The following is a 26,684-nucleotide window of genomic DNA, read 5'->3' as shown; positions in this document are numbered from 1 at the left end:
TACTTCGGTGTTTACTTATTAGGAGATCTTGTTTTCTTTTTTTTTTTTTTTTTTAATTTTCTAGAGGCATGTCTTATTTATCTATTTGTTTGTTTGTTTGTTTGGTTTATACATGCACTGGGTACAGTCAGAAGCCGGGAGGGCGAGAGAATTCACCAGAGCCAGAGCCGGGAGTAGAGCAGGCAGAAGGACCGAAGTACACTGCTGAGGGGAGCAGCGGGCGGCAGGAGAGGTCTGCGCGCCATGTGGGACCCTCCTCCGGTGGCCGGGGAGCAGCCGGGGATCGAACCGGCGCCGCAGAGGCCGCGGGCAGCTTCGCAACCCAGCGCTCAACCGCTGCGCCACCTGGGAGGCCCAGGAGATCTTGTTTTCAACAATCTAAATTGAAGGCTAAGAAATGAGTTGATTTTTACATTTATTGTATATATTCAATACTGTCTTTAAAGGCTAGGCAAATAGTAAGCATCCATTAAATAGTTGCTTATGGATCAACAGCCTTTGAAAGTTAGTATTTTATTGCATCTTAATATATGTTGTAATATATATGCAACTGACTGGCTTTACTTATTTTATCCACATAAACCTGCTAGTGAATGAAACAAAATATGCAAATAAGCACCGTTGCTGTCAGCTGTGTGAAAATTCATATACAGGAAAGCTATCGGGAGATAGAAAGAGCTGCCAGGCACGTGCAACCAGAGCACACTGCGGAATCCACCCGAAGGGATATGTCTTGCATCTTTGATGATAGTGCCTTGCATCACTCAGCAAAAGGTTAGTCAGTGACACCAACTCAACATGAGAAGCCTCTGTGGCCTGAACTCATTTCTCCTAGCGAACTCCTTCTTTAAAACAATGTCTCCAGGGTCTCCCCTGGTGGTGCAGCGGTTGAGCGCTGGGCTGCGAAACTGCCCGCAGCCTCTGCAGCGCCGGTTCGATCCCTGGCCCCCGGCGAGGGTCCCACATGGCGCGGCAGACCTCTCCTGTCTCACCCACTGTCCCCTCAGCAGTGTATTTCATCAGTCTGCCTGTTCTATTCCCCGCTCTGGTTCTGGTGAATCCTCTCACCCTCCTGCGCTTCTGACTGTACCCAGTGCTTGTATAAATAAATAAATTAAAAAAAAAAGTCTCTAAAATTTATATAAGCATGTTTCTTCTTTTGTTCAAAGGAAATGTGTGTGGGTTTCCCCATGAAACTGCGTATTTTCTTGAGGTCAAGAACTGCTTGTTATGTCTCTCAAGTCCTAAATTTTTATACATTTATATAGGGAAGAAAAATGTTTATATTTTCTAGATGTGGTGTTTATTCTTACTGATAAGGATGAGGGATGTTAGGATGTCATGAATGGAAATTAATGAGAATTATATTTTTCTTTGCAGAATTAAAGACCGAGAAATCACCCAAAACAAGAGTCAGTGTTTAACTATACATAAAAATCAGATCTACCGCTGTCTTCTACAAATGAGTGTTGCTGATGCCCACCCCAGAGAAATAATCAGGTGGCAACAGAATCAGGAAGGTGTTTATTTGATAACAGGGAGCATGATCTGGGGCCATCTGAGGCCATCCCAAGGTGCCGTCCAACAGGGTTTGGGCAGGGAGGAGCTGTGAAGAACAAGCAGGGAAGTGGTCTGAGCTTCCCGTCATTTGTGATGAAACTTCCGGATCAGGTCTTCCATATTTCAACCCATTTGCCTGTCTATGATGGGTCAGACAGAAGGCTGCAGTGTGGGGTCTGCTGGGATAATCCGCACATGTCTCCTGTTTCTTGCAGTCTCCGATTACTGTCAGCAAATGACACACAAGTCTCTACGTGGCAGTTAGGGAAAGATGGAGTCTGTTTGAATGAAAGCAGGTTCCACACACTACAGCTCAGTATTTAGCAAGGGAACTAGCCCTTTTCATTCAGAATTAAATAATGAAAAGCTGAAAAAACAATTCAGGCCAAATAGTCACATCAGTTGGATGTAGACTCTATTTGCATACTTAGTGTCCTCCAGTCTTTTTTTATTTTTTTAAAATAGAATATCTTTCTCATATTAAGTATTCAATAAGAAGCCATTTTGAAGGAACAATGGTCAAATTTCAGCCTATGTGTTTCTTTGCTAATAGCACACAAGGAAGATGGGGAACCCTGAGCAGCTTCCCACTTTGGGGACAGCCTGGCGGTGGAGCTGATGATGCGCTTGGTCCACAGACTGTGCTGGTGGAGCTTGAGGATGTAGCGCGCTGGCTATGGAGGCAGGTACTCTGTTCTGGGCCTGAACTGTTCCGGGACTTCAGAAAGCAAACAGGCATCCCTCCTTTTTCATCTTAAAAACACATTATTTCTTTTAAAATTACAAAATGTAATTCCCATTAGTTATATTTTTATTTTTTAATGTATAAATATATTAAAACATCAAGTTGTGTAGCTTAAAAAATACGATTTTATATGCCAATGACATCTCAATAAAGCGTTTCCTTTTTTGTTGATGTAATATTGGTTTACAACGTTGTTGTTTAGAGGTATAGTATCACCCATTGGTTTTAAGTAGTAAATTATGCAAATTTATAGGCAGGGATTTGGTCTTCTCATTTCCTGCTTTATTTTCTCTTTCTGGCAATAACCAATGTTTAGAGATTGAAAGATAATTTTGCACAAGATCCTTTTGGTTCAAGCCCACATGTAGAGATAATTTACTGTTCTTCTTGTCTATTTAATATTAGTGTTTGCCACTTAACATATCAATAGGATTTTTTTTCTCGTACATATTAACCTTTATTTCTAAGCTGTGAGAACAGAGAACATCTCTGTGAGAACAGAGATGATTTAAAATATCTTTTGTGCTCCTATTAAATATATTCTTTCTTCCCCAGCAATAAGACCCACCAATGCCAAGTACACTGGTGGGCCTGACTCTCATCTTTCCAACCCGATGCAGTTATCATGAGAAATACTGAAAATTCCTTGTTTGTCAACAACTTTATAGAACAAACAAAGAAAACTGACATTTCTTCTATTTCTAATATTTTGCCAAAATGAACTGCCCTCAGGACTGACTCTGTACCTCTTGTAACTAGAGGAACAATCATATATCCATAAATCCAAAAATATCCATAATTGAAAAAACTGGGAGTGAAAAAGGGAAATATTTTGACTATATGAATGTAAGTATTAAAACCATTGCCTTAGGGGATTTAAAAACTTCTCGTTTCATAGTATTCTTCTAAAAGTCATCTCTACTTCATTTGTACATTTGCATATCCTCTGAACCAGTAATAAAAATTATTCTAAGTGATAAAGGGAAGATTCCACTGTCATCTTCTAAGTACTGTAATGTAATGCACTGTGTTTTAATCACCACATCTAATTAAAATAGTAAATCACTTTTAAAAATCCTTGTGTTTTTATTGCAGCCTTGACAGTCACACTCCCATAATAGCAATGGTCTTTAAAACAGAGTTAAGTAAACCCTTATTGAGAAGAGAAACAAGTGCTAGATTCCTTAGTCCAGCAGGATGCAAACATTTTGTCCAGTCAGATTTCTACTGAAGCTGTCTCCAGCGATGCCCTGGCAGCATTGCACCAAAGGAGGGCTTCATCCTGGTTACATGCGACCAGTAATCTCATCTATTTCGTTTATTTGGGTGACTCAGAGAATCTGCTCATTTAATTCCAAAATAAGAGAAAAAATTATTCGTCAAACTTATGTGCATGTGAGTTTGTCCAATTTTTGCTTCCTTCCTTCATATGATAGTCTGCAGTTCTTTCCTGTCCCATTCTCTGTAATGGATGAAGTCACACATTCCAATGGATAGACAATGCACACGGAGAATTCACACTCTTCTATGGCAAACATGGGCTCTCCTCTCTGGAACTACAGCAGTCCACCTTCCACTGCAGCCATTCCCTCAATTCTCCTCAAATTGCCTTGCTCTCCAATTCCAGTTGATTTCCATAACTGACTCTGGATACTTCCTCTACCACAGTTCTAAGGACCCACGCTGAATGTACCTTTTTGGGTAAGCATCACTTTTGTGTTTCAGTCACAAGTTTACATCCTCTAGGGCCTCCCCGGTGGCGCAGCGGTTGAGTGCTCAGCTGCGAAGCTGCCCGCAGCCTCTTCAGTGCCAGTTCGATCCACGGCTGCTGGTGAGGGTCCCACATGGCACACAGACCTCTCCTGCCGCCCGCTGCTCCCCTCAGCAGTGTACTTCGTCAGTCTGCCCGTTCTGTTCCCCGCTCTGGCTCTGGTGAATTCTCTCACCCTCCCGCGCTTCTGACTGTACCCAGTGCTTGTATAAATAAATAAATAAATCTTAAAAAAAAAAAGAACTTAAATCTGTATATCTTTGTTTACTGTTCCTTTCCTAACTGACCTCTCTTTCCCTCTCTCTGAAGTGTCTTTAAAAAAAATTAAAAAAAAAAGGTTTACATCCTCTACCTGCCATCAGGTAGCGGTGGTGATAGGTCCTTCAAGCCCTGGGCTCTTGCCCATCAACCTGTTCTACCTGAGTTCTCCACTAGGGGAATCAACTTGAAATAATGTAAAAATATAGATAGTGAAGGTCAGAATAATTGCATCACTTGGTGCTTCAGTCAGAAAATAAAATTACCAAATTTTCATCAAAATTGTCTCAGTTACTTGCTCTTTAGATGAACTAGAACTAATTTCTTAGATTACTGGCTCTCATCATAGACAGCTGCTTTACCTCCATTAAAATATTAATAAAAAAAAAATCCATGCAATTTAGAATTTCAAACACTATTCCAAGATTTGTAACGAAAAAATAGGAAAATGTCAAACACTATCGCAAGATTTGTAATGAAAAAATAGGAATCTCTTCTTTATACATTCCCATTTCTGGTTTCCATTTGTTATACACTAAATATTCAATACTTTTAGTTGTTTCCACCATCAGCTCCATCCATATTTCTACATAAAATACTTGCATTTCCCCTTATACATTTCTCAGCTTTAGGAATTATATACTAAATCAGGTTTTAAAAACCTAGAAGCAAAGACCAAATTTCCCTCTACCTCACCCCTGTCCCCTACCTCATTAAGAAAAAAAAACACTTGTGCATCTGTCCTCTTCTCTGTCTCCTGTTCCTGGTCTTTACAAAGTTTGGTGTCTTCCAATCTAGACAGTATGTACTTCCTCTTAAGTCTACCCTTCAAAACTGACTACCTTTGTTCCCAGAAAAAACAAACAAACAAACAAACATTTATCAGTTTACTCCCATTCAAATCCTTTTAATTAATTTCATTGCATTTAAGATGACTAAGAATCAAAATACCCTGTAATTCAGTTACACTAACAAGTCACTATGATGGACCCATCTAGCTCCAGTAATGTAGTGAGTCACTACATTACTTATTCTCTGTGGAATGTCAGTTCTCCGCTTGGCAAATCTTTGTGCATTTGTTAAGATCTTGATAAAAATTTGCTTCTCTATTTTCTCCTCTAAAATATACAAGTATTACTGGACTTTATCTCTGCTTTGTTTTGTAGTCTAGTTTGTTTGCTTCTGGAAGAGTCACAAGGGTCCCAGTGAAGATTATAGCTTTGGCTGTTTTGTGATCCAGGAAATGATGTGTGGTCCTGCCATTTTGTCATTCTTCTTCAAGAGTGTTGTGTTTTCTCACTTGAAGAGCCAAGTGAACCCGGGGGAGGAGTGTGACATTAGAGTGGGCATGTGCTGGGTAAATCATTCTGAAGGTGGGGTACTGAGTGCTCAGCCTCCAGCTGGTGATATTTGCACCACAGGAACCTGATAAGTTACCAAGGCAGCACTAACAAGATGGAATGATTTGATTGATTCCTCTTCTGAATTGTTTGGCAGTGCCTCAATCTTGAGGCATCACATGGGCTCAGTGTGCTACTTGAGAGATGATTTCTTCCTTTCCTGGTCTACAGATCGCAGTAGGTAATTATGTCTTAAACTCAGTCCTTCAGAGAGAACCACAGAAACAGCTGAGGAGAGCATATTAGCACCAATTGATGTCCCCGGTGACTAAGAAGAGTCCGGAGCTGTTTATTCTTTTTGTTTTCTAAGTTCACCATTCCTGCTTCATCAACATAAATGTTTATATCCACTGATTTATCTTCCGAGTCCTAGTGGAATGACAATAGACCTTTGACTATTTTCTTCTCTCGAATTATCACTTTGCAGAACCTGGAAAAGGTGTGAAGATGGAATCAATGCCTTATCTTTATGGCAAAAAAAAAAAAAAAAAACAGGCTAGGATGGCAGAGGACCTCCGCTCTCTTGGCCAGCCAGCCCCTTTCTACATCAGTGCTGCCTTGCCCAGGAGCAAATGCTTCCATCATTCAGAGGACCCTGTGATATCAGTGTCACATTGGTGCATGACAGGTCAGTTTCAGAACCAGCTGGAGTCAAGGTTCAGATTGTGGCTTTGCTCTGAGGCCAGTATTCAGATTTCTGTTTTGTCATTTCCAATTCAGTCCCTGAAGACCTCTTATCCTTAGTTTCCTGTCTGTAAAATGATACTTGTCATGCAGCTTTGCATTGAACATCAAAAGAGAAATGGGAAAAGATCTCACAGAGGGATACAGGGCAGATTGCCTTACTTTCTGGCCTGTTAGAGGGGCCAGGCATTTGGTGCAGTCCTCGTTTTACTGACACAAGGGAGGCTTCAGCAGGAAGGACTCTGCTTGTTTATTGACCCCTCCCAGCTTCTTGGCCACTGGCTGCTGCCTATTAACGATCATTCTGTAGGTTTCCCTTCCCTGCACATAGGTGGTTGGAGCAGTAACAAACAGCTATCCCAGGCACACGAAGGTGAAAGAAAATACCACCCAGGTAGAGCCCTGCTCTGTCGAGAGAGCATTTTCCACATCCTTCCAGTAGTTGTGAGACACACAAGGATTATAAGCTCATCAGTGAGTGACCCACTAGGGTATCAAAGGTGTTGAGTCTTTGGGGTATCTCCAAATACAGCACTACAGGGGCAAGCGCCACAGTGAGGATCTGGCTACATCTCCTGCCACCTGCCTCCCTCTTCCTTCTCTGCTGTGCAAACCCATATATCACTGCTACTGTGGCTGTGAAGGTTGGGAAGTTTGGTGGATGAAAAATGAGAATAGGAGAGAGATATATTAATTTCCCTGACAATAGTCTAAATGTTGGGGGACACCTATGCTTCTTCTCTATCAAAACTATATATACAGCATGGCATGGGAGTGATTAAAAAGCATACCTCCTTGAGGAAGAATAATTGCATTGATATTCTGACTATGCTATTTAGGTGACTTTCTTTTGACAAATTCTTTGACTTTTGACCTTGATTTTCTTAAACTGTAAAATGAGGATAATAGTAGTTAACTCAAAAAGCAGTTTTAAGCTAAATGAAATAATACATATGAAGTGCTTAGAATAATGCCTGATAAATGCTGTGCACTCAATAAATGCTGTCCTTGTAGCAAATCACTGTATCCTTGAGCGAGAAGAACTTGGCTTTTGAATTCACTTATCTAAGATTCTTTAAGACAGCTCTGGTACAATTTCTTCCCAGCTGGCTTCCCTATGGTCCTTAAGCTCTTTCTTCTATATTTTTTGTCCCTGGAGATGCCTGAGGTTTAAAGTTATATGTATCTTCTTTTTTTAGCAATCAATATCCATTACATATAGCTCACCATCACAGCTTTTCCTGCAGAAAGATGTTAATGGATTCTGTCAAGACTGTAAGACAACCACTTCCCTACATAACAGCTCTTAAGTTCCCTAAAAGCCTGGCCATCAGAAAGCGATCAGGAAGCTTCCAATAAGCTCAGGAGTGTAATCAATATTGTTCACTCCTTGGTGATGATTAGTAGAAGGACATCAATTGTCATCAGTGGTCCATGGCAAAGACACATTAAGTCACATGGGCTGTGCTTTTCCTGACATTTTCTATCCATTATCCCTCCCCTCTAGAAAGCAGAAGTCTCTAAGGCTTCCATGGCAGCAGTGACTAATTTGCTGGCCTTCAGAAAAAATAGTAAACAATAATGCAAAATTAAAACAAACCCCCAAACTAGATACCTACAGTAGTTTTCAGGAGACTGGGTTATTTGGGGCTATTTATATGTCAATTTCAAGACATCTTGCAAATGAATAGGATTTCTCCAATTTTAAATCCTGATTCAAAGCTTTCAGACTGTGTGTCCAGCTTCCAGGTGTTTGGGGAACTCAATCTGTGTCCCTCAACCCACGACCCTGGCAGAGAAGGAATTTTTGTCTGATCATATTCCCCTAGAGTTATATCATTAATAACAAGGGATGGAATTGAACAAATTTCGTAGTAACTTTATTTAAAGTAAGTTATTTTGAAGGTGTAGGACTATCTGACAAAGGGATAAAATTATCTACCATTTTCCTATGCACAGATTTAGTTTGCTATGTGGCCACCTAGTGGTCATTCTAGAAACTTCTCTGATGGGTTGGGCGTGGGCTGACCTGCTATACATTTGCATTCTAAAAAGAAAGTGTTAACTTTTCTTTAGACTATGACTTCCAATTTTAGCTCATAAATTGTGCATTTTTTAATTCTATAATCATTTGATAAAACAATGCTTCAAGTAAAAGGCAAAGTGGCTGTTTGATATTTGGAAATAATCCAAGTATCAGGCACTGGAAGGAGCTCCGTAAGAAACAGAGCAGGTCATGACAGCAAAGGGAAGGACTATAGGCAGAGTCTCCAGGGTCTAGGATAAGCAGTATGGGCAAGTGTGGAATGCACCCCCTAAAATAAAACAGGACTTAACTGTCAGAAAACTCCTGGAGTTTTCTGAAGAACAGAGACACTGAATAGAAGTATAGAGAGACTTTGTAGGTAGAAAGCAATGAGGCACTTAGGTACCAGACATATTTACATTTAGAGATGAGAACAGAAATCTGAAAAAACAAAAAAAAAACAAAAACTGGACGTTGGTATGTGGACTTCAAGACAGAGGAGGTGGTGGCAATAGTGATGATGAGCTTTCTGGAAAATATTTGAGAACAATAGCAAAACTAACATGTCAAGAAGGTGATCTTAAGTTATCACCAAAATACACATTACGCATCAGTGTTAAGTTTTGTTCAGAGAAACATGAATATCTAACTGTCCTTTTAAAATAGGCTACCCTAGTCAGGAACCAAACCTTGGGCAAAACCGGTTTTTCACAGCCTAAGCAGCAGGAGGTGTAGTTTTATTGGTGCCACCCCCATTCCTCCTCCCGCCCCCACCCCAGCAGAGTTCTTCTGGAGAGTTGAGTGGTGGAAGCCTAAGCAGAGGTTTCCTGCCTGCGGGCAGATCCTTCCCAGCTAAGCTGGGTTTGATTTCCGGAGCCCCACGGCTCCAGTGGCAGCAGCTGAAGTTTCCTGCCTCTGGTCAGCACCCAAGTAGTGACGGGCAGCAGGAGGCTGATGTTAGTGGTAGGGGTGTAGTGGTTGCCCTGCACCAGAGGCACAGCTGCCTGCAGCCCTCACAGGTGGCAGAGGGCAGCAGCAGCTGGTCGCTATTTTACTGGCCACCACCATTGGTCCCACTAGGGCTCAGGCTGCAGAGAGAGGCCTAAGTAACAGCAGGTAGCAGTGGTTCCCCTGCCACGCCGCCCCAGGGTATGCACACCCTTTGGGGTCACAGTGGTCAGGTTGCCTTGTGCTGGAGCAAGCTTGGGCAGAGGAGGCAACAGTAACCCCTGCACCAGAGGCTGCAGGGCTAAGCATGGGGCCCCACTGGGCCCGCTCCAGCGCGGCAGCGCCCTCTAGCTGCAGGCAGCAGTAGAGGCAGTGGCCAACAAGGTGGATTCCCAGCAGAGCCCACCATAAAGCAGCTCTGGGATTCCTGACCCAGTACTGCTGTCCCCCAGCCCTGCCCTTCGACACTGTTACACCCAGGCCTGCTGAAGGGGTACGGGGTGCAGAGTGCCTCCAGCCCCACTGAGGGCCCGAAAATATCACTGCTGCTGCCAGCAGGTTTCGGCTGCCCCCACCACCCAGTCCTTGAGCTGTAGTGGCTGGGTTGGGCGTGGGTGAGTGGGCAGAGGCACAGGCAAAGACAGCACATTGTGCTGCTTAGGCTGTGAAAGAGCAGGTTTTGCTCCAAGGCTTGTGCCTCTGGGTCAGGTTTCACCTTCATGGTGGCTCTCAGGGACTGTTGTTTGCTTTAATAAGTTTAGTATGCATGGGAGATGGATTTTCACAAATTTACATTAAAAAAGCTACAGTAGCATTTTTCACTTTAAGTACACACCTTTATCAATATTCTTTCTTAAAGGAATGGTCTTTATTGAACCGGCAGTGCCGACTAGGTGTAAAGTGCTGACTCACTGCTGTCCTCGCTATTCTCAGGCAGGGCATGTCAAGCTAGTCAACAGAACAGAAGCTCTTTCACCAAGGACAACCCATTTCTTTCCCAATTTTGCAGCCTTTATTTAATTGAATGAGAAAATTTGCAGTTAGCAATTGAAAGCTTTATTTCAGTAAATGAAAAAGAATTGCACATAGCTTTAACAGTTAAAAAGAAAATCAAAACAAAGGGGAACATGTTGAGAAGCATCAGTATAAGAAATAACTGAAATAATTTTCAGGACACCCCACGCACTATAATCAGCGGTCAGGGAGGAATGAGAGATGACAGGTATTACATGGGAAGTGCACAAATCCCTCGGTATAAGGCTCTCAAAAGCTGTTCATGGGAATTATGAGTATTTTTTCTCAACTGGAATTAATTTTCTAAAATTCTTGCAATCCCCTGAATTCTTCTGTGAGGGTTTAAGGAATTCTAAGCACTTAGGAATTTAGAATAATCAGGAGTATTTCAGGTCCATCATGATTCTGAGAACTATTCTGTAGATAAGGTGACTATTTCACGTTCTTTGTTGATGGGGAATGAGCTGTATAGTCCTCTACCTTTCAATTAACTAGTGGAATCAAATGTACTGATTGTCTTGGCATTTTTGCAGGAAAAAATTTCACTCGAACCAGAATTAGTGGTAATCACGTCTTGTTCAGACTAAGAGAAATGCTTTTATGCTCCTAAAGAAATAAATTTCTGTAAATAATGTTTTCTTTATTATACTAAGGATTGTAAGTCACCATTCTCTAAGTGTTGACTATTTTTTTTAATGAACCTGATTAAAATTTTGTGGGAAAATACTAGATTTTTTATGTTGATCTAAAAAAGCACCTGAAAAATGCTAAGAATTTTTTGGTAACATAGGCCTATGCTACAGGAGGTGCATTCTACAGGCAAGTATTTTCACAAAGTTGTTTCTCTTAAACATTTTCTATATGGATAACGCATATTGGAAAAACTACCAGAATATTGTGTAACAGGATCAAGGGAAGACTGTGAAGATCTTGCATCCAAATCTTCAACCGAGCTTTGCACAGCCATTTTGAATATCCAGTTGCAAATTCTAAATAGAAACAAATGGTGAACAAATGAGTGGTTTACTATAAAATCTGTATGTATGTTGTATTTCAGTTATTCATTGGTATTTAATAATTACTAATAATTTTTCTGGATTATGTTGTATTACATTTTCTAAAGGTCTTATCTGTGACTAATTAAGCAATTATTATAACATGAACAAAACGATCACAAAAGAAAGGCAGCCATTTTGTTTTGCACTGCAGGATGCCAGCAGTTTGCTTGCACTAAGAGTTTAGCTGTGCTCCCTGGTTTGAGGCAGGTTCATCACTGTGGCATGCAAACCCTGTTAGAAATGCCCTTCCCTGTTAAAAATGTCCCAACTGGGAAAGAGTATTGGGCAAGATTCCTAGTAGGAATGCTTTGAAGGTGGATGCTGTATATTAACTCAGTACCTTGTAGGAACTTAGCAGATATCAATGAATGTATATATGAAGAAAGAAGACAAAACTTCTGAAATGTAGGCAATCAAGGGGTTAACCACTGCACTGTGAAGCTATCCACAGCCTCTGAAGCACCCTTAGATCCCTGCCCAGCCAGGGAACTACCCACATGGTGCAGCAGACCTCTCCTGTCTCGCCTGCTGCTCCCCTGCAGCAGACCTCTCCTGTCTCGCCCAGTGCACACAGAGGCCCAAGTAACAGCAGGTAGCAGTGGTTCCCCTGCCACGCCGCCCCAGGGTATGCACACCCTTTGGGGCTACAGTGGCCAGGTTGCCTTGTGCTGGAGCATGCTTGGGCAAAGGAGGCAACAGTTAACCCTTGCACCAGGGCCTGCAGGGCTGAGCAAGGGGCTTCACTGGGCCCGCTCCAGCGCGGCAGCGCCCTCTAGCTGCAGGCAGCAGTAGAGGCAGTGGCCAACAAGGTGGATTCCCAGCAGAGCCCACCATAAAGCAGCTCTGGAATTCCTGATCCAGTACTGCTGTCCCCCCAGCTCCTCCCTTCGACACTGTTACAACCAGACCTGCTGAAGGGGTACGGGGTGCAAAGTGCCTCCAGCCCCATTGAGGGCAGGAAAATGTCACTGCTGCTGCCAGCAGATTTTGGCTGCCTTCACCTCTCAGTCCTTGGGCTGTAGTGGCTGGCATGGGTGGGGTGAGTGGGCAGAAGTACCAGCAAAGCCTGCAGCTGACTCAGGAACTTACCAATTTGGCATTTGAGTTAGGTTCTGCTGTTCCTCTCATGTCATTACTTGCGGGACTCTATAATCAACAGAGGACGTCATGTGGGAACTGAACACAGTGACGCAGCAAATTGTGAGCAATATACACACACAGCACCTCTCCCTGAGCCGCGAAAAATCTTAAGTTTGTAAACACTTTGGGGGAGAGGGTAGTTCTGGTTAAGTTCAATGTTTCCACAAAGCATTTTTCCTTATAAATCTTACGAATCTCTCTTGACAATATATTTAAGAGATTCCAAAAAAAATTCATTCTAATAATATATTGAAATCCCAGGGAAACCTGTTTATAACAATGGACTGCACTGATTGAGAGTGGTGTAACAGAGAGATGAATTGTCCCACCCTAAGCAGGCCACACATTCTAAGATACTTTTTTGTGTTGAGGATTCTGGGGAGCCACAGCCAACATTATTTTAATCATACTCTTTTAGTCTGTAATAAAGAAAGCATAATGAGGGCCTCCCTGGTGGCCTAGGGGTTAAGTCACAATGCTATCACCACAAGGGCCCACTGTGACGGCCTGAGTTCGATCCCCGGCCAGGTTGCTGACTCACATGGTGCAGCAGACATCTCTCTGTCTCCCTTGCTGCCCCCCTCAGCAGTGTATTTCAGTAGATCTGTCTGTTCTGCTCCCCACCTGTCTCTGGTGAAGTCTCTCACTCCTACCCCCCACAAACTCTGGTCTGCACCCCAGTTCTTCTAAGAAGAAGTAAATAAATAAAATTTAAAAAAAAAGCATAATGAGAATTGTTGACTTCAAAAACATGTAATTAAGAATTTTGGTGCTTTCAGAGCCCAGTTCTGCAGAAGGTGAGTCAAGCTGTGTGGTGGTGAAGGTACAAAGGCAGATAAAGCGACTCAGCAGGTCAGGTGATCCCAGAGGTTATTTAATATCTTTTTTGGGATTTTGTGTCTAAGCATGTGTGTGCTAATTTGGCTAATTTGTACCTCTCACAGAAATACTGACCCTGAGGATGCACCTCCACAGTTGGTGGGGAGCCCTCAGGCCCACGGGGCTATGGTGCCATCCCTGCCTTAGGACTCGGGAACCAGCGCTCAGCCCAGGTGAGCAGGGAGAGCATCTGTCTCAGGAGAAACATTTAAGGGGCACAAACAAGTTCAGTAATCAGGATAAATGATGTCACCAAATTGCTGTGATCATGAAAATTATTTTATAAGCATTCACAACAGACACAATGCCAGTATTTTAAATAAAGATGGTATCTGACTGTGCGCTTGCCTGAAGTAGAAAGTGCCTTTATTTCTGCTGCGAATCAGAGCACAATGTCATATTATTGGAGCTTTTTAAGGAACCAGTGAATTTTTAATGGCATCAAAATTATTATTGAAATGGGACGCACTAGCAGGACCAACCAACAGAGGATGGGGGACTTTACCAGTGTGATGTAGTGAGGACTTGAAAAGCTGGTTGGAAGTCTCTCTAAAGACTCAGTTCTTCGCTGGTGAAAAGAGATATTATTAGTACAATTAGTGTTCAAGCAAGTATGACTGTTTCCCAAGCCCATAACATAAATTTTCCAACTACCTCTGGAATACTGTTCTAGTGAACATACAAATATTAATATATATGCAAACAATATTCTTCCCTCGGTGGTTTTCTTGTCACAGGTGAGTCTGTGACGTGAGCACACACCTGAGAATAGTGAGGGTTTTTAAGTAGTACGGCAGCCTGTTAGCTTCCAAATAATTCTCTAAGTGTCTGAATGCCTGAAATGCCACAACCAGCTATGTTGTTTTAGACCTTGATGATTTAAATTTCAAAGGAGAAACTTCAGAACTTGCTATTACAATACAGATACATCTGGTTGAGGTTACTGTCCTTAAAGTGCTTTCTGTTAATCGCTACCAGACCTGAACACAGCCAGCAAGACTGGTCCGGTGGAAACAGGACGTAAGAGGCACTGAGTGCCAGAGGAAAAAACCAAACAATCTGCATTAATTTTTGCAGACCTTTCTGAAAATACAGTTTTGCTGAAAACTGAATTCTGATGAATAACCAATCTGATAAACAACCATCACCTAAATCATTATTTATAAAATTTTATGACAAATAATACAAGAAGGCTGAGGTGAGATTGGAGGGTCTCAACACTCCTATACAATGTATTACACCATCAGTAGTGAATTGAATTTACTCATATAAATAAATAAATATTAAAATCAGATGTTCCCTCATTGAACTAAAAGACAGGGCCTTCCCCGGTGGCGCAGTGGCTGAGTGCAGGGCTGCGAGGCTGCCAGCAGCCTCTGCAGCGCCAGTTTGATCCCCGGCCGCCGGCAAGGGTCCCACATGGCGCGCAGACCTCTCCTGCTGCCCGCTGCTCCCCTCAGCAGTGTACTTCATCAGTCTGCCTGTTCTGTTCCCTGCTCTAGCTCTGGTGAATTCTCTCACCCTCCCACGCTTCTGACTGTACCCAGTGCTTGTATAAGTAAGTAAGTAAGTAAATAAATAAATAAATAAATCTTAAAAATAAAATAAAATAAAAGACAAACGCCTTTAAGGACCTATATTCTATATATGTAACAAGTATGTCCCAGGCCCTAATTGAAACCTCGGCTGCCTCTGTGATTATTCATCATGGAGCACATGCTCAGGCCAACTATATGTGACTCCTTTCTCTGGGAGAGCAGTTTTTGCATATTAATTTAAGAAAAATGTAATTAAGAAAGTAGCTGCCACAGCACACGAGGTTTACTAGATAATTACCACATATCAAGTGCTAAATATATACCAAACATCAGGCTGAGTACGTTAACATTCAGTGTCTTAGTTAAATCTCAAGGTAAATAAGAGACTGATATTAACATCTTATGGTTTTACAAGAGGAAATGTCAGTGTAAACTTAAAAACTATCACACGATATTGTCTGTCCATTCAAGTGGACAATTAAGACTTGTTTTTACCATGCTGGGGGTCACCACTAGCATAATAAAAGTGATAATCAATAAAAATGATAAGCCTAACCAGAGAAAGATGAACTAACTATCCAATTCTAAGTTCTCACGTGAGGTTCAGCGGAAGCATTTCTGCCACAATGACAAACACCTGTGCCTGGGATGACGTGGTTGCAGCAGAATGAAGTGAAAAACACAGGGTTTATGGGACATGCAGAATTGGGCAAACCAATCAAAACCTTTAGAACTGAGCATCAAGATCAGTGTCAACCCAATCGCAATTTTTAAATGCTTGACATATTTTCATTCGCATTACAGCAAATACTGGTTAGTGGGAAAGGGAAGCTTTAAGCCTTCCGCTCCCTTCTCACAGGGAATAGGTGGGCACTTTCAATGGTACATTCTTATTGAGAATTCTTTCTTCATCGTTGATTTTTTTTTTTTTAAAGGAATGTCTTTGTAGCTGTTAATCTACACTCACAGTGAGCGGAAACATTAGCAATCATAAATGTTGTTAAAAAGACACTCAGTAAGTCACTAACTGTAGGGACTTTTGCAGGATCATCAATTTTTTTCTAGGTCTTCTTATTTTAATAAGCTTTTTCCTTTAATGTAAAATACACCCAAAGAAATGCACAATATTAAGCATAGAGAGCACATCTGTGTAATCAACCAAGATCCACGAACAATACTGTAGTGTCCCACCTGAAGACACTTTCTTCCCTATAATAACCACATCCCTGGCTTGCAATACCATAGATTAGCTTTGCCAGTTCTTGAACTTGATATAAATTGAATCAGACAGCCTGCTTTTGGATTTGGTGTCTTGTTTAGCACTGTTTGCAAGTTTCATCCATGTTGATGTAGATATGAGCGGTTTATTTATTATTCTTTCTCTGGAGTGTTCATTGTATAAATATTTTTTTAAAGATTTATTTATTTATACTAGAACCGGGGTATAGGCCAGATGTGCGGGAGGGTGAGAAAATTCACCAGAGACAGAGCAGGGAACAGATGCAATACAGGCAGACTGATGCAATACACTGCTGAGGGGAGCTGCGGGCGAGACAGGAGAGGTCTGCAGCGCCAGGTGGGACCCTCGCCGGCAGGCTTCACAGCGCAGCGCTCAACTGCCTGCGCCACCAGCGGATGCCCTCATTGTATAAATATTTAACAATTTAGTTATCCCTTATTTTTATTGGGCATTTATTTGTATTATTTTCATTTCTTGCAATGAATGCTGATGGAACATGTAAACGAAAATATCTCCCAATGATTTCTATTATGTACACGTAAACTTTTTTTTTAATGATTTCTGATATGTACACATAAACATTTTTTTTTTTTAAGATTTATTTATACGAGCACTCGGTACAGTCAGAAGCTCAGGAGGGTGAGAGAATTCACCAGAGCCAGAGGGGAGAGCAGAACAGGCAGACCAACGAAATGCGCTGCTGAGGGGAGCAGCGGGCGGCAGGAGAGGTCTGTGCGCCATGTGGGACTCTCGCCTGGTGGCCGGGGATCGAACTGGCACTGCAGAGGCTGCGGGCAGCTTCGCAACCCAGCGTTCAACCACTGCGCCACCGGGGACGCCCTACACGTAAACATTTCTGTTGGGTGTGTTCACATATGGTAGAGTTGATCAGGGTGTGAGTATGATCAGTTTTAATATGTAGTACTTTTTCCCCATTGGTTGTGCCATTTAAATTTGCATTAGCTATGTGTGAAAGTTTTCATGGTCCACATCTCCAGAACCTTATTTATTTGTGATCATATCATGGGAATATATAATGCAGATTAAAACATACACACAAATACAGATACACAGCTTAATAAACTATATAACATAAATATGTAATCACTGCTTTGGTTAAGAAATAAAATTTTGTCATTTCAAATTTTTTATTATTATTACCTTCCACTTTCTCCCCCCAAATTAATCACTTTCCTGACTTAATACAGAGTTCTAATAATGATAATGACAATCTTTTAAGCCCAAATATTTATCTACAAACGCTATAATTTAATTTTGCACATTTTTTATTTTTAATTTTTTACAAGAAAAATAATTTGATGTCTGTGTTTCAGTGAGAGTTAATGTCTATGCTTTAAGGATATTAAACATATTCCTATGTTTATCTTTGTACATAGGAATATCCAGTGTTCTATCATCTTTTGTGAAAAGACTAGTGTTTCTCCACTGAGTTATTTTTGAGATTTTGTAACAAAATCAATTGACCTTACATGTGGGGATTTATATACTTCTGTTTATTAGGTTCTTACAATTTTTTTCTCATCAATGTAATACAATTTTCTACAGACATTTCTGGCTCATACTTTATCAGATTTATTGCTAAATATTTCTCATTTTTAGTGCTATATCTGGTGCTATTTTGATTGGAACTGTTTTGAATCTATAGATCAATTTAGGGAGAATTGACAACCAGCAATATTGAGTTGTCTGATTCATAAACATGTATTTCACTTCATTTATTTTTCATTTATTTTGTTCTTAATTCTTCTCATCAACATTTTACAGTTTTCTATGTATAGATTTTATACATTTTTTTTGTCAGACTTATACTTAAGAACTTCATATTTTTCATGGTATGAAAAATGGTATTTTGTTATTTCACTTTTTTGATTGTTCATTGCTCATATGTGAAGACTTAATTTAAAAAAAATATTTATTGATTTTTGAGTAGAAGAACTGGGGTGTAGGACAGAGGTGCAGCACGGGGTGGGGTGGTGAGAGGATTAACTAGAGAGAGAGTGGGGAGCAGAACAGGTGGATCTATTGAAATACACTGCTGAGGGGAGCACTGCGGTGAGACAGGAGAGGTCTGCTGCGCCATGTGGGTCAGCTTCCTGGCTGGGGATCAAACTCAAGCCACAGTGGCTGTTGATAGCTTGAGAGCTGAGACTTTAACCCCTGCACCACCAGTTAGGCCCCCCAAATCTTTCTGTTTCCTGTTCAGTATAATTATATTTGAGAACATATTTTGTATGTTCTTAATTCTTTTAAATTTATTAAAACTTGCTTAATGATCCATAATATTGTTTGTTTGTAACTTTCCCAATTGTCTATACAAATCAATATTTAACCAATATAATCTTCTCTGAAATAGTGTCTTGCTTATAATTTCACCTTTGCTGGAGTCTTGCTCCCTCCTCCCTCCCCCCATGTTGGCTAAAGGCTTCATTGGGGTGGGGACCACATTAAGTTGTCCTGCACCTCCCATCTCACTTAGGGCTAGTTATACTTCAAACACACATCTACTGCTCTTTTCAGTTCTTTAAATTATTGTAAATGAAAGTTTCTTACCTGGAAGGGACGGACACCTTGTAAGATCGGCTCAGACCTTATCTGCAGCTCATCACCAAAGTATCCCTTATTCTCCACGCCCAGCGTGTCTCCAGGTGGGCTGCTAAAGATAAAATTGAACACTGACACAAGCTGCAGGTTAAGTCTGTGGTTCACATTAAATCATCTAGAAGACTTTAAAAATACTGCTTATACTCTATAGCAATTAAATCTGAGGGAAGAAGCAAGCAACATTTTCTTTGAAAAACGCCCTTAAGATCTCAGTGTGCTGTGAAGTTTGGGAACATTTGTATAAGAACAAAATATGTAGGAGCTTGATTTACAGCTGCTCTGATCTGGATTCCAGGAGGAGACTTTTACTTTTCCCCATCAAGAATCCTCTATGAAAAGTAAAAGTCTCCTCCTGGAATCCAGATCAGAGCAGCTGTAAATCAAGCTCCTACATATTTTGTTCTTATACAAACGTTCCCAAACTTCATAGCACACTGAGATACACAATGGAATATTACTCAATAATCAAAAAAGATAAACACATGCAGTTTGCAGCAACATGGATGGAGCTTGATGGGATCATGTTCAGCGAAATAAGTCAGAAAAAAAAGAAAAATACCAGATGGTCCCACTCATAGCAGGAATTTAGAAAACCTAATAAAGGACCGGGAAAAAGATTAATTAATACAAAATAAACATCAAAATCAACAAGCAACTATAAACCAGAGACACACTACGAAGGAGGGGGGGTGGGGAGAGGAAGGATTAGGGTCAAAATAAGGGGGGTGGAATTGTACGGGGAATATAACCAAAATGAAAATGCATACATTGTGCAAAAATGAAAAATGATGTAAGAATTATATAAAATATTAAAAAAAGAAAAGAAAAAAAGAATCCTCTATGGCCTCAAAGCCTATAAAGTTTCACTAACAGTCCCTTCAACATGTAGAAAAATAAAGACATACCTCTGAATTTGCTTCAACTTAATGCACTTTTGGTGACGAATTAATAATGCAACACTCCCAACACCAATAATAACCAGGACGAGCACAACCACCAGGATGGAGATATCTGCCAAGTCAAATCATGAGCTTGAGACAAGATGTGAACTTTAGGACCTTGGCATGTTAGTATTTAACTGAACTGTTACAAGTTTGCTTTCTGTTCCTTAATGGACTTTTATTCCCCATATACTAATTTTTTATATAAACTAAAAACTGGTACTCTACCTACCATTCCATTATGCATAAGGGAACCACAACCAGCAGGAAAGATTTTGCCTGATTGTCAATTACTGACTATCGAAATGGCCTTGCTGTGTGATTCTTTGAAAACCTAATACAAATTTAACTAGAACATATATTAATTCTAAAAAGCAAATGCAGTAAATCCAAATTTGAGTTTTTAATATGCAAATAATAAAAATGCTATTCATAGAGAAACAACACACATAGATTTAAAAAATAAGAAAAAAGCTTTTTCATTAACTAAGCTTTTGAAATATGCAAGATATTATATTTTTGATGCTCACTGGTAATACTTAAACTTTCTTCCCAGTAGGCAGGTGCTTGTTCTTCCTCACACTGACACTTGAATTTATGGTCACCCACCTGCAGGAGAAGTCAATCACATTATTTTCTCAAATGGGAGATATAAGCTATATTTTACACTTTACTTAGCACACACAAACTGTTTATTCATTTTGTTAGCCAAGCTGTGTACTAACATTGATGTTGGAGACAAACAAACAAATATGGAGGCACCACTTTTGAAGATGGTCTTTGAGTCAGAGAATGACTCTGATAAATTTCAAACCAGATGAACAAGATGGCTTACTCATCTTTCCAGAGGCACCAGTACTAAGCGAATAGTTAGAGCGGGACATTCCCAGTCATAGAGTAGACTCTAACTAAGCTTAGTGATATACAGAATACAATGATGTGGCAAAAAGTGATGACTCATCAAGAACATTACATAATTGTTAAGAGCACACTCTCCAGGGCCTCCCCTGGTGGCACAGCTGTTGAGTGCTGGGCTGCGAGGCTGCTCACAGCCTCTACAGTGCCGGTTCGTTCCCTGGCCAGTCATCTTTCTGGTTCAGACCTTTGCTTTCCTCCCACACAGCATCATTGTGCCTAGTTCTGCCTCTGTAAAAGTGCATGTAAGAATAGCACTTAGGCTTCACTTATTTTCATTTTACTTTACTTAAGGGATTTTTACCCTCATTATATCTTAATTTATTGATTTATAATTTCTACTGTATTATATTTTTACAAAGGTAATAAAAGGTTTACAACATTGTATATGAATCAGTGTATATATTCACATATCTTCAACAAACTCACTTTCAAAGTTGATGTGAAATTTACTTGAAATACTATCTGACAAATGTACAACTTCATATATTTACTTATTAATCAACCTTAGGGAAGGTGTTTCCACAAAAACAAGCCACAAGTAGCTGCTAGTTTTGGACAGTATTGGACAGTACTGAGTTAAAAAATGTATTTTTTTGTTTTTTTTCCCTCAAAAGTTTGAGGCTAATATTGACATTGGTATAATTGAACTGCAAGTGAGCTCATGATAGATCCAACTTTAAACTTTAGATTAAACTTCATCTGTATACAAATTATTGATTTTCTCGATTACCAGTTCAGTAATAAAATTTATATCTACAATACCAGTAATATCTATGTGCAATACTTGATTTGACTCTTTGGATCAGTTTTGGTCAAACTTGAAAAAATGAATCTTAAATATATATATTTGATCTTAAAATAATCACAATAAACACAGAGAGACTCAGGATGAAGTCCTAAGCACAAAAACTACGAGTTTAAAATGGAGTCAAATCTTACAGCATAATCATCGCACTGAGAGGAGCAACTGGTTGAACTGTAGGCGTTTTCAATATGCACACATTCACTATCGATGCACACCTAGAAATGAAATAGCAAGTATGAATTAAAATGGCCTGTCTTGACAATTGACATATTTTTTTTTGTATTGTGAAAAACCATATGTAGACTTTTCTTGGGAGAAAGATATCCTCCATTAACGTTTGGTGTATATCTGATAATAATACCAGTCTTTGTACTGAAATCTTTCATGTTTGTTGTTTGTGCTCTTGCTTCTCCCTGTGGAATGGATTTTTATGTACATGACTGAACACCGGCACACACTATTTTCAAACACATGTTGATCTTCCAGTATTTCAGACTCAACTAAGTGGAATTATTGAGATATATATTATTTTGTCTTTTTTCCCCCTTATAAGAACCTTTACTTAATAATTAATTTTCAAATAATTTACAGCTTAAAGTGTTACAGTCTTTCCTTATACAAAACAACAAAAACATTGTCACTTGATGTTGCCACGTTTGTATATACAATAAAGGAGACAATTACAAAGAGAGTTTTGCAACAACTCAAACACATATTGATTATACCACTATGAAAAATACTTGTATTGGGCCTCCCCGGTGGCGCAGCGGTTGGGCGCTGGCTTGCAAAGCTGCCCGCAGCCTCTGCAGCGCCGGTTCGATCCCCGGCTGCTCCCCGGCCACCCGAGGAGGGTCCCACACGGCGCGCAGACCTCTCCTGCCGCCCGCTGCTCCCCTCAGCAGTGTGTTTCGGTCCTTCTGCCTGCTCTGCTCCCCGCTCTGGCTCTGGTGAGTTCTCTCACCCTCCGGCACTTCTGACTGTACCCAGTGCTTGTATAAACAAACAAATAAATAAACAAACAAATAAATAAATAGATTCATTAAAAAAAAAGAAAAATACTTGTATTGGATTATAATGTTATATTTAATTAAATCTATGAAATTCTCAAGTACATTCATCTTTGTATCATCAGTGTCCAGTGTCATCACTGAGATCATGTAGAAAATATGGCTGAGTGAATAAAATAAATGAAGAATGTATGGCTATTTCATAGTCAATTAAAAGATTATGTCAAAATTCCATTAGATGACTACTGTCTGATACTAATAAAGCCCATTTATAATATTTATATATTTTATATAGCAGAGATTAAGTAAAATGAACATTTAATGTAGTGTTATTACTACTCTGTTCAATTTTAAACAGTTCGCAATTTTTTTCTAGTCCCATATAGGCCACCTGAAACCAATGACAGGATCCAGTGTTTCAATATGGTTGAACCAAGAAATTGTTTTTTTTTAAAAAAATATTTGTTTATTTATGCATACAAGAGCTGGGGTACAAGCCAGAGATGGGGGTGGTGAGAAGATTCACCAGAGACAGAGTGGAGAACAGAACAGGCAGACTGACTGAAACACACTGCTGAGGGGAGCAGCAGGCGAGTCAGGAGAGGTCTGCTGTGCCAAGTGGGTTGCTCCCTGGCTGGCTGGGGATCGAACTCATGATGCAGAAGCTGCGGATTGCTTCATAGTGCAGTTTAATCCCTTGCACCTCCAGGAAGGCCCTGAACTATGAAATTTTAATAAAGCAAGGTGCTTCCATATTACCTTTCCATCTCCACATTTAGTTCCAGGAGCAACCAGGCCAACATCTCCATAATTGTGCTCTGAAAGGGCTTTGCATTCAGCGGTGCTATTCTGCTTTTTAACTGTCTTGAGGTGATCAATTTCTTCTTCCTCAAGAAGAGATGGGAGCTGCTTTCTGGTGCAGTGTAGTTTTCCACATTTGACATCTCTGAAAGAAAGAGAGATATCCTCGTACCTGAGACTAGAAATAGAACTTTAGAGAGTAAGCAGGCAGCAAGTAGCCAGGTCAATATTTCCAGAGGCAGGCTTATCAGTAGGCTGTGGAGGGGCCAGAAAACCCAAGGTAAATTATTAAATGAAGTCCTGTAATTTACCTACCATAAAATGGCAGGTACAAATGTAAATGATTGTATTTCTCTGACATCTCTATAATTGTCACAAATCAATATTAGCTCCAACTTACAGAAGAATAGTTCTTATTCATGATTTAATTAGCATAACTATAATCAGGACATTATGATTCTTGTATAGAGCAAGAAAGAGTCTCATTAATTGATTCTGACATAAACCCATGCTGTTGTTATTATAAGACCCTTTTACAGATTAAAGAGCAGTTGGAAGTTAAGAGGCTGCCTGTTTCCACCTAGTATATTTAGATTTTGATTTTGATTGTAGGTTTCATTATTGTTTTCAGTCAAAATCCTGTTTTATGGCACACAAAAAAGCCTTGCAGAATATTAGTAACAAATCAGATTCAGCTCTTGCTTTTTAAAATTAGACCTAGGGCCTCCCTGGTGGCGCAGCGGTTGAGTGCTGGGTTGCAAAGCTGCCCGCAGCCTCTGCGGCGCCGGTTTGATCCCAGCTGCTCCCCGGCCACCGGAGGAGGGTCCCACATGGCGCGCAGACCTCTCCTGCCGCCCGCTGCTCCCCTCAGCAGTGTACTTTGGTCCTTCTGCCTGCTCTGCTCCCTGCTCTGGCTCTGGTGAATTCTCTCACCCTCCCGCGCTTCTGACTGTACCCAGTGCTTGTATAAATAAAACAAACAAACAAACACACAAATAAATAAATAAAATAAACATGCCTCTATTAAAAATAAATAAATAAATAAAATGAGACCTAGCTACCAATCCTCCCATTCTCTCTTCCAATTTCATCTTCTACCTTTTATTATGGCTTCTCTTCTTTCCTTCCTTTTCCTCTTTTCTAATCTACCCAGTCCTCCTTTTGCTTTCTTTTATTTCTTAGTAAATTATTTTCCTTCTTTTTTTAAATCTCTTAAGATATTCAGTCTTTCCCATCTTCCATCCTATATCCCATGGCCGGTAGCTCATGTGCTGTATGTAGCTCATAGCTGCAGCACATAAATGTCAGTTGGCTCTGCTGGGGCAAGTGCTCCCCCCTTCCCTTTGTTGCTAATCTTCTCAATAAAAAGAGGTCAGCAGTGGTCAGAACAAAAGCTGTTCTGATTTTGGAAACACTTCTTAGAGGACACTAATATTTCTTGATTAGGCACTTACTTTTCCTCACAGGGAATTAATCCATTTTTCTTGTTTTTGCAGTATCCAAATTTATTTCCTTTTTTATTCATCTTGTAACAGTTATCAAGACTGTCTTTTGCCTCTGGGATCCAAAGTGATGTGATAAGAGTAAAACAACAAAAGCATGAATAGTCTGAATGTTGATACATCTTATTTTTAAACATAAATAATAAAATTATTAAATAAAATAATTAAATTACAGCATCATGGTAGTGAAATATAATGTGATAAAATAATATTTAAAAACTATTCTATTGTTATAGGAGGATATTTTAAGGACTGTTAATATGAATAGTAATAAACATCTTAACACACATAGTGAGCTAGTCAATTACTATTAGAGGTAAGATTGATGACCGTTTAAGGAAATATCCAGAGAGTGGTAGGTCATATTTTGGAAGAATCTAACCAATGGCATTATCTCCAATTTGCCCCAATTTCCTATTGGCCAGCAGTGAGAAATAGAGGCTGCTATCTTTATCATTCACTCTCTCTCACCGTCATTAAACAATTCAGAGCACTGATCATCCCGGGTGGGACATTTCCCCATGAAGCAGTAGCCCTTTGCATCCTTGCAAGGAAATCCATTCACTTGGAATTGATCCTGAGGGCATCCAGAGGAGGAGCCAGTGCACACTTCAGGAAAATCACATTCATCTTTTGCGGGTCTGCAAACGGACCCTTTTTCTTTGAGCTGGTGAAGAAAAACAGAGACTGAATCTTGGATACATTTAGGTATGTACAACTCAGTAAACTGGAGGATAGTTGATCGACTTAATTGATCTAAAAGAGGTTTGAAGGATGCATCATGATTTCCTTTTCCATTTTTCCAAGAATTATTATTATTTATAACTATCTTGACTTTTAAGCAATTTTAGGAATGGCAAGACAGTGTCTTAGAAAGTTAGTGTGAGAATAGCCTTGGACAGAGTTGGGATGGACATAAATTGGAGAAAGGAGGAAGTGCCTGATTTGTCTGTTCACCTTGTCTTCTTCATCCCTTGGTCCAGAACTTTGATTCCCACACTCCTGGAAACCCCTGCCTATGATGAGGAATTCACATGCACAGGAAATCCAATCTTTATATATGAACTAGAGAAATACCCTGGCAGTCACTGCTGGAGAGAACTACATGCAAATATTCTCATTCAGCCACTCACTGTGCTGGGCTCTGGAAAAATCTGAAGATGGTTAAGACATGCTTCCTTTCCTCTGTTGAGTTCACAATCTAGCAGGTGAAAAAGTTGTCAATGAGCCTCTGGAGCTAGCCATTTGGATTCTGGTCATTTCCCCTTATGTTTAGTGACCTGTTGTTAGGATGCTGATTTTACCTGACAAGATGCACAGCATTCTCCTTCTGCACAAGTAAATCCTGGCTTCAGCATACATTTTTGTGCATCACAGCAAGGATTAGTGCACTCCTGACAATAACAGAAAAGTGAAGATCAGAAACTGGTTTGTAGTTTAACTCCTATGTGAAGACTTAATTAGTTGTGCTTCTGTATAATTTGGCAATACTTGTCTTTCTGAGTTAAATAAAAATGCATAATCTTTGGTTATGGTATGTACATAAAGTAAATACAAACACAACATATGCATATGTAATATAAACATATATGCACACATATAATACATATATAGCACAAATACATAGCATATGTGTCTGTGTCTGTGTGTACATATATATGTATGTACACATAGCAACTGTTGTTGGGGCTTTTGTTTCTTTTCTTTTTCTAGGGCTGTTCTGTACTCCACAGATAATTCTCATTTTCAGCAAAGTTTGAAGATTGTGACTTTCTCTTTTCCTGATGACTTCTGTTGTGCAAGGGTCCTACTGTTTTGTCACCCAGA

At 40.1% G+C, this 26,684-nt stretch overlaps 1 protein-coding gene across 1 annotated transcript in view; it reads right to left on the bottom strand.

The window, feature by feature from the left end:
• Positions 1-26,684, bottom strand: part of ADAM7 (ADAM metallopeptidase domain 7) — a 151,971-nt gene that overhangs the window by 79,729 nt on the left and 45,558 nt on the right. Inside the window, exons 13-22 of the mRNA XM_037497748.1 lie at positions 26,162-26,251; positions 25,329-25,524; positions 24,810-24,912; positions 23,314-23,500; positions 21,682-21,762; positions 20,355-20,433; positions 19,789-19,894; positions 18,833-18,932; positions 13,989-14,051; positions 12,554-12,610 (exon numbers count right to left, since the gene is read on the bottom strand). Of these exons, the coding sequence (XP_037353645.1) occupies positions 12,554-12,610; positions 13,989-14,051; positions 18,833-18,932; positions 19,789-19,894; positions 20,355-20,433; positions 21,682-21,762; positions 23,314-23,500; positions 24,810-24,912; positions 25,329-25,524; positions 26,162-26,251 (1,062 nt within the window). The remainder of the gene's footprint in view (positions 1-12,553; positions 12,611-13,988; positions 14,052-18,832; positions 18,933-19,788; positions 19,895-20,354; positions 20,434-21,681; positions 21,763-23,313; positions 23,501-24,809; positions 24,913-25,328; positions 25,525-26,161; positions 26,252-26,684) is intronic.

The sequence above is a fragment of the Talpa occidentalis genome, unplaced genomic scaffold, assembly GCF_014898055.3.
Source record: "Talpa occidentalis isolate TD23 unplaced genomic scaffold, MPIMG_talOcc4v2.1 talOcc4.8, whole genome shotgun sequence".
Taxonomy (NCBI): Eukaryota; Metazoa; Chordata; class Mammalia; order Eulipotyphla; family Talpidae; genus Talpa; species Talpa occidentalis.
Note: the sequence above shows the minus strand (reverse complement) of the source record. Positions and strands in the feature narration are given on the sequence as shown.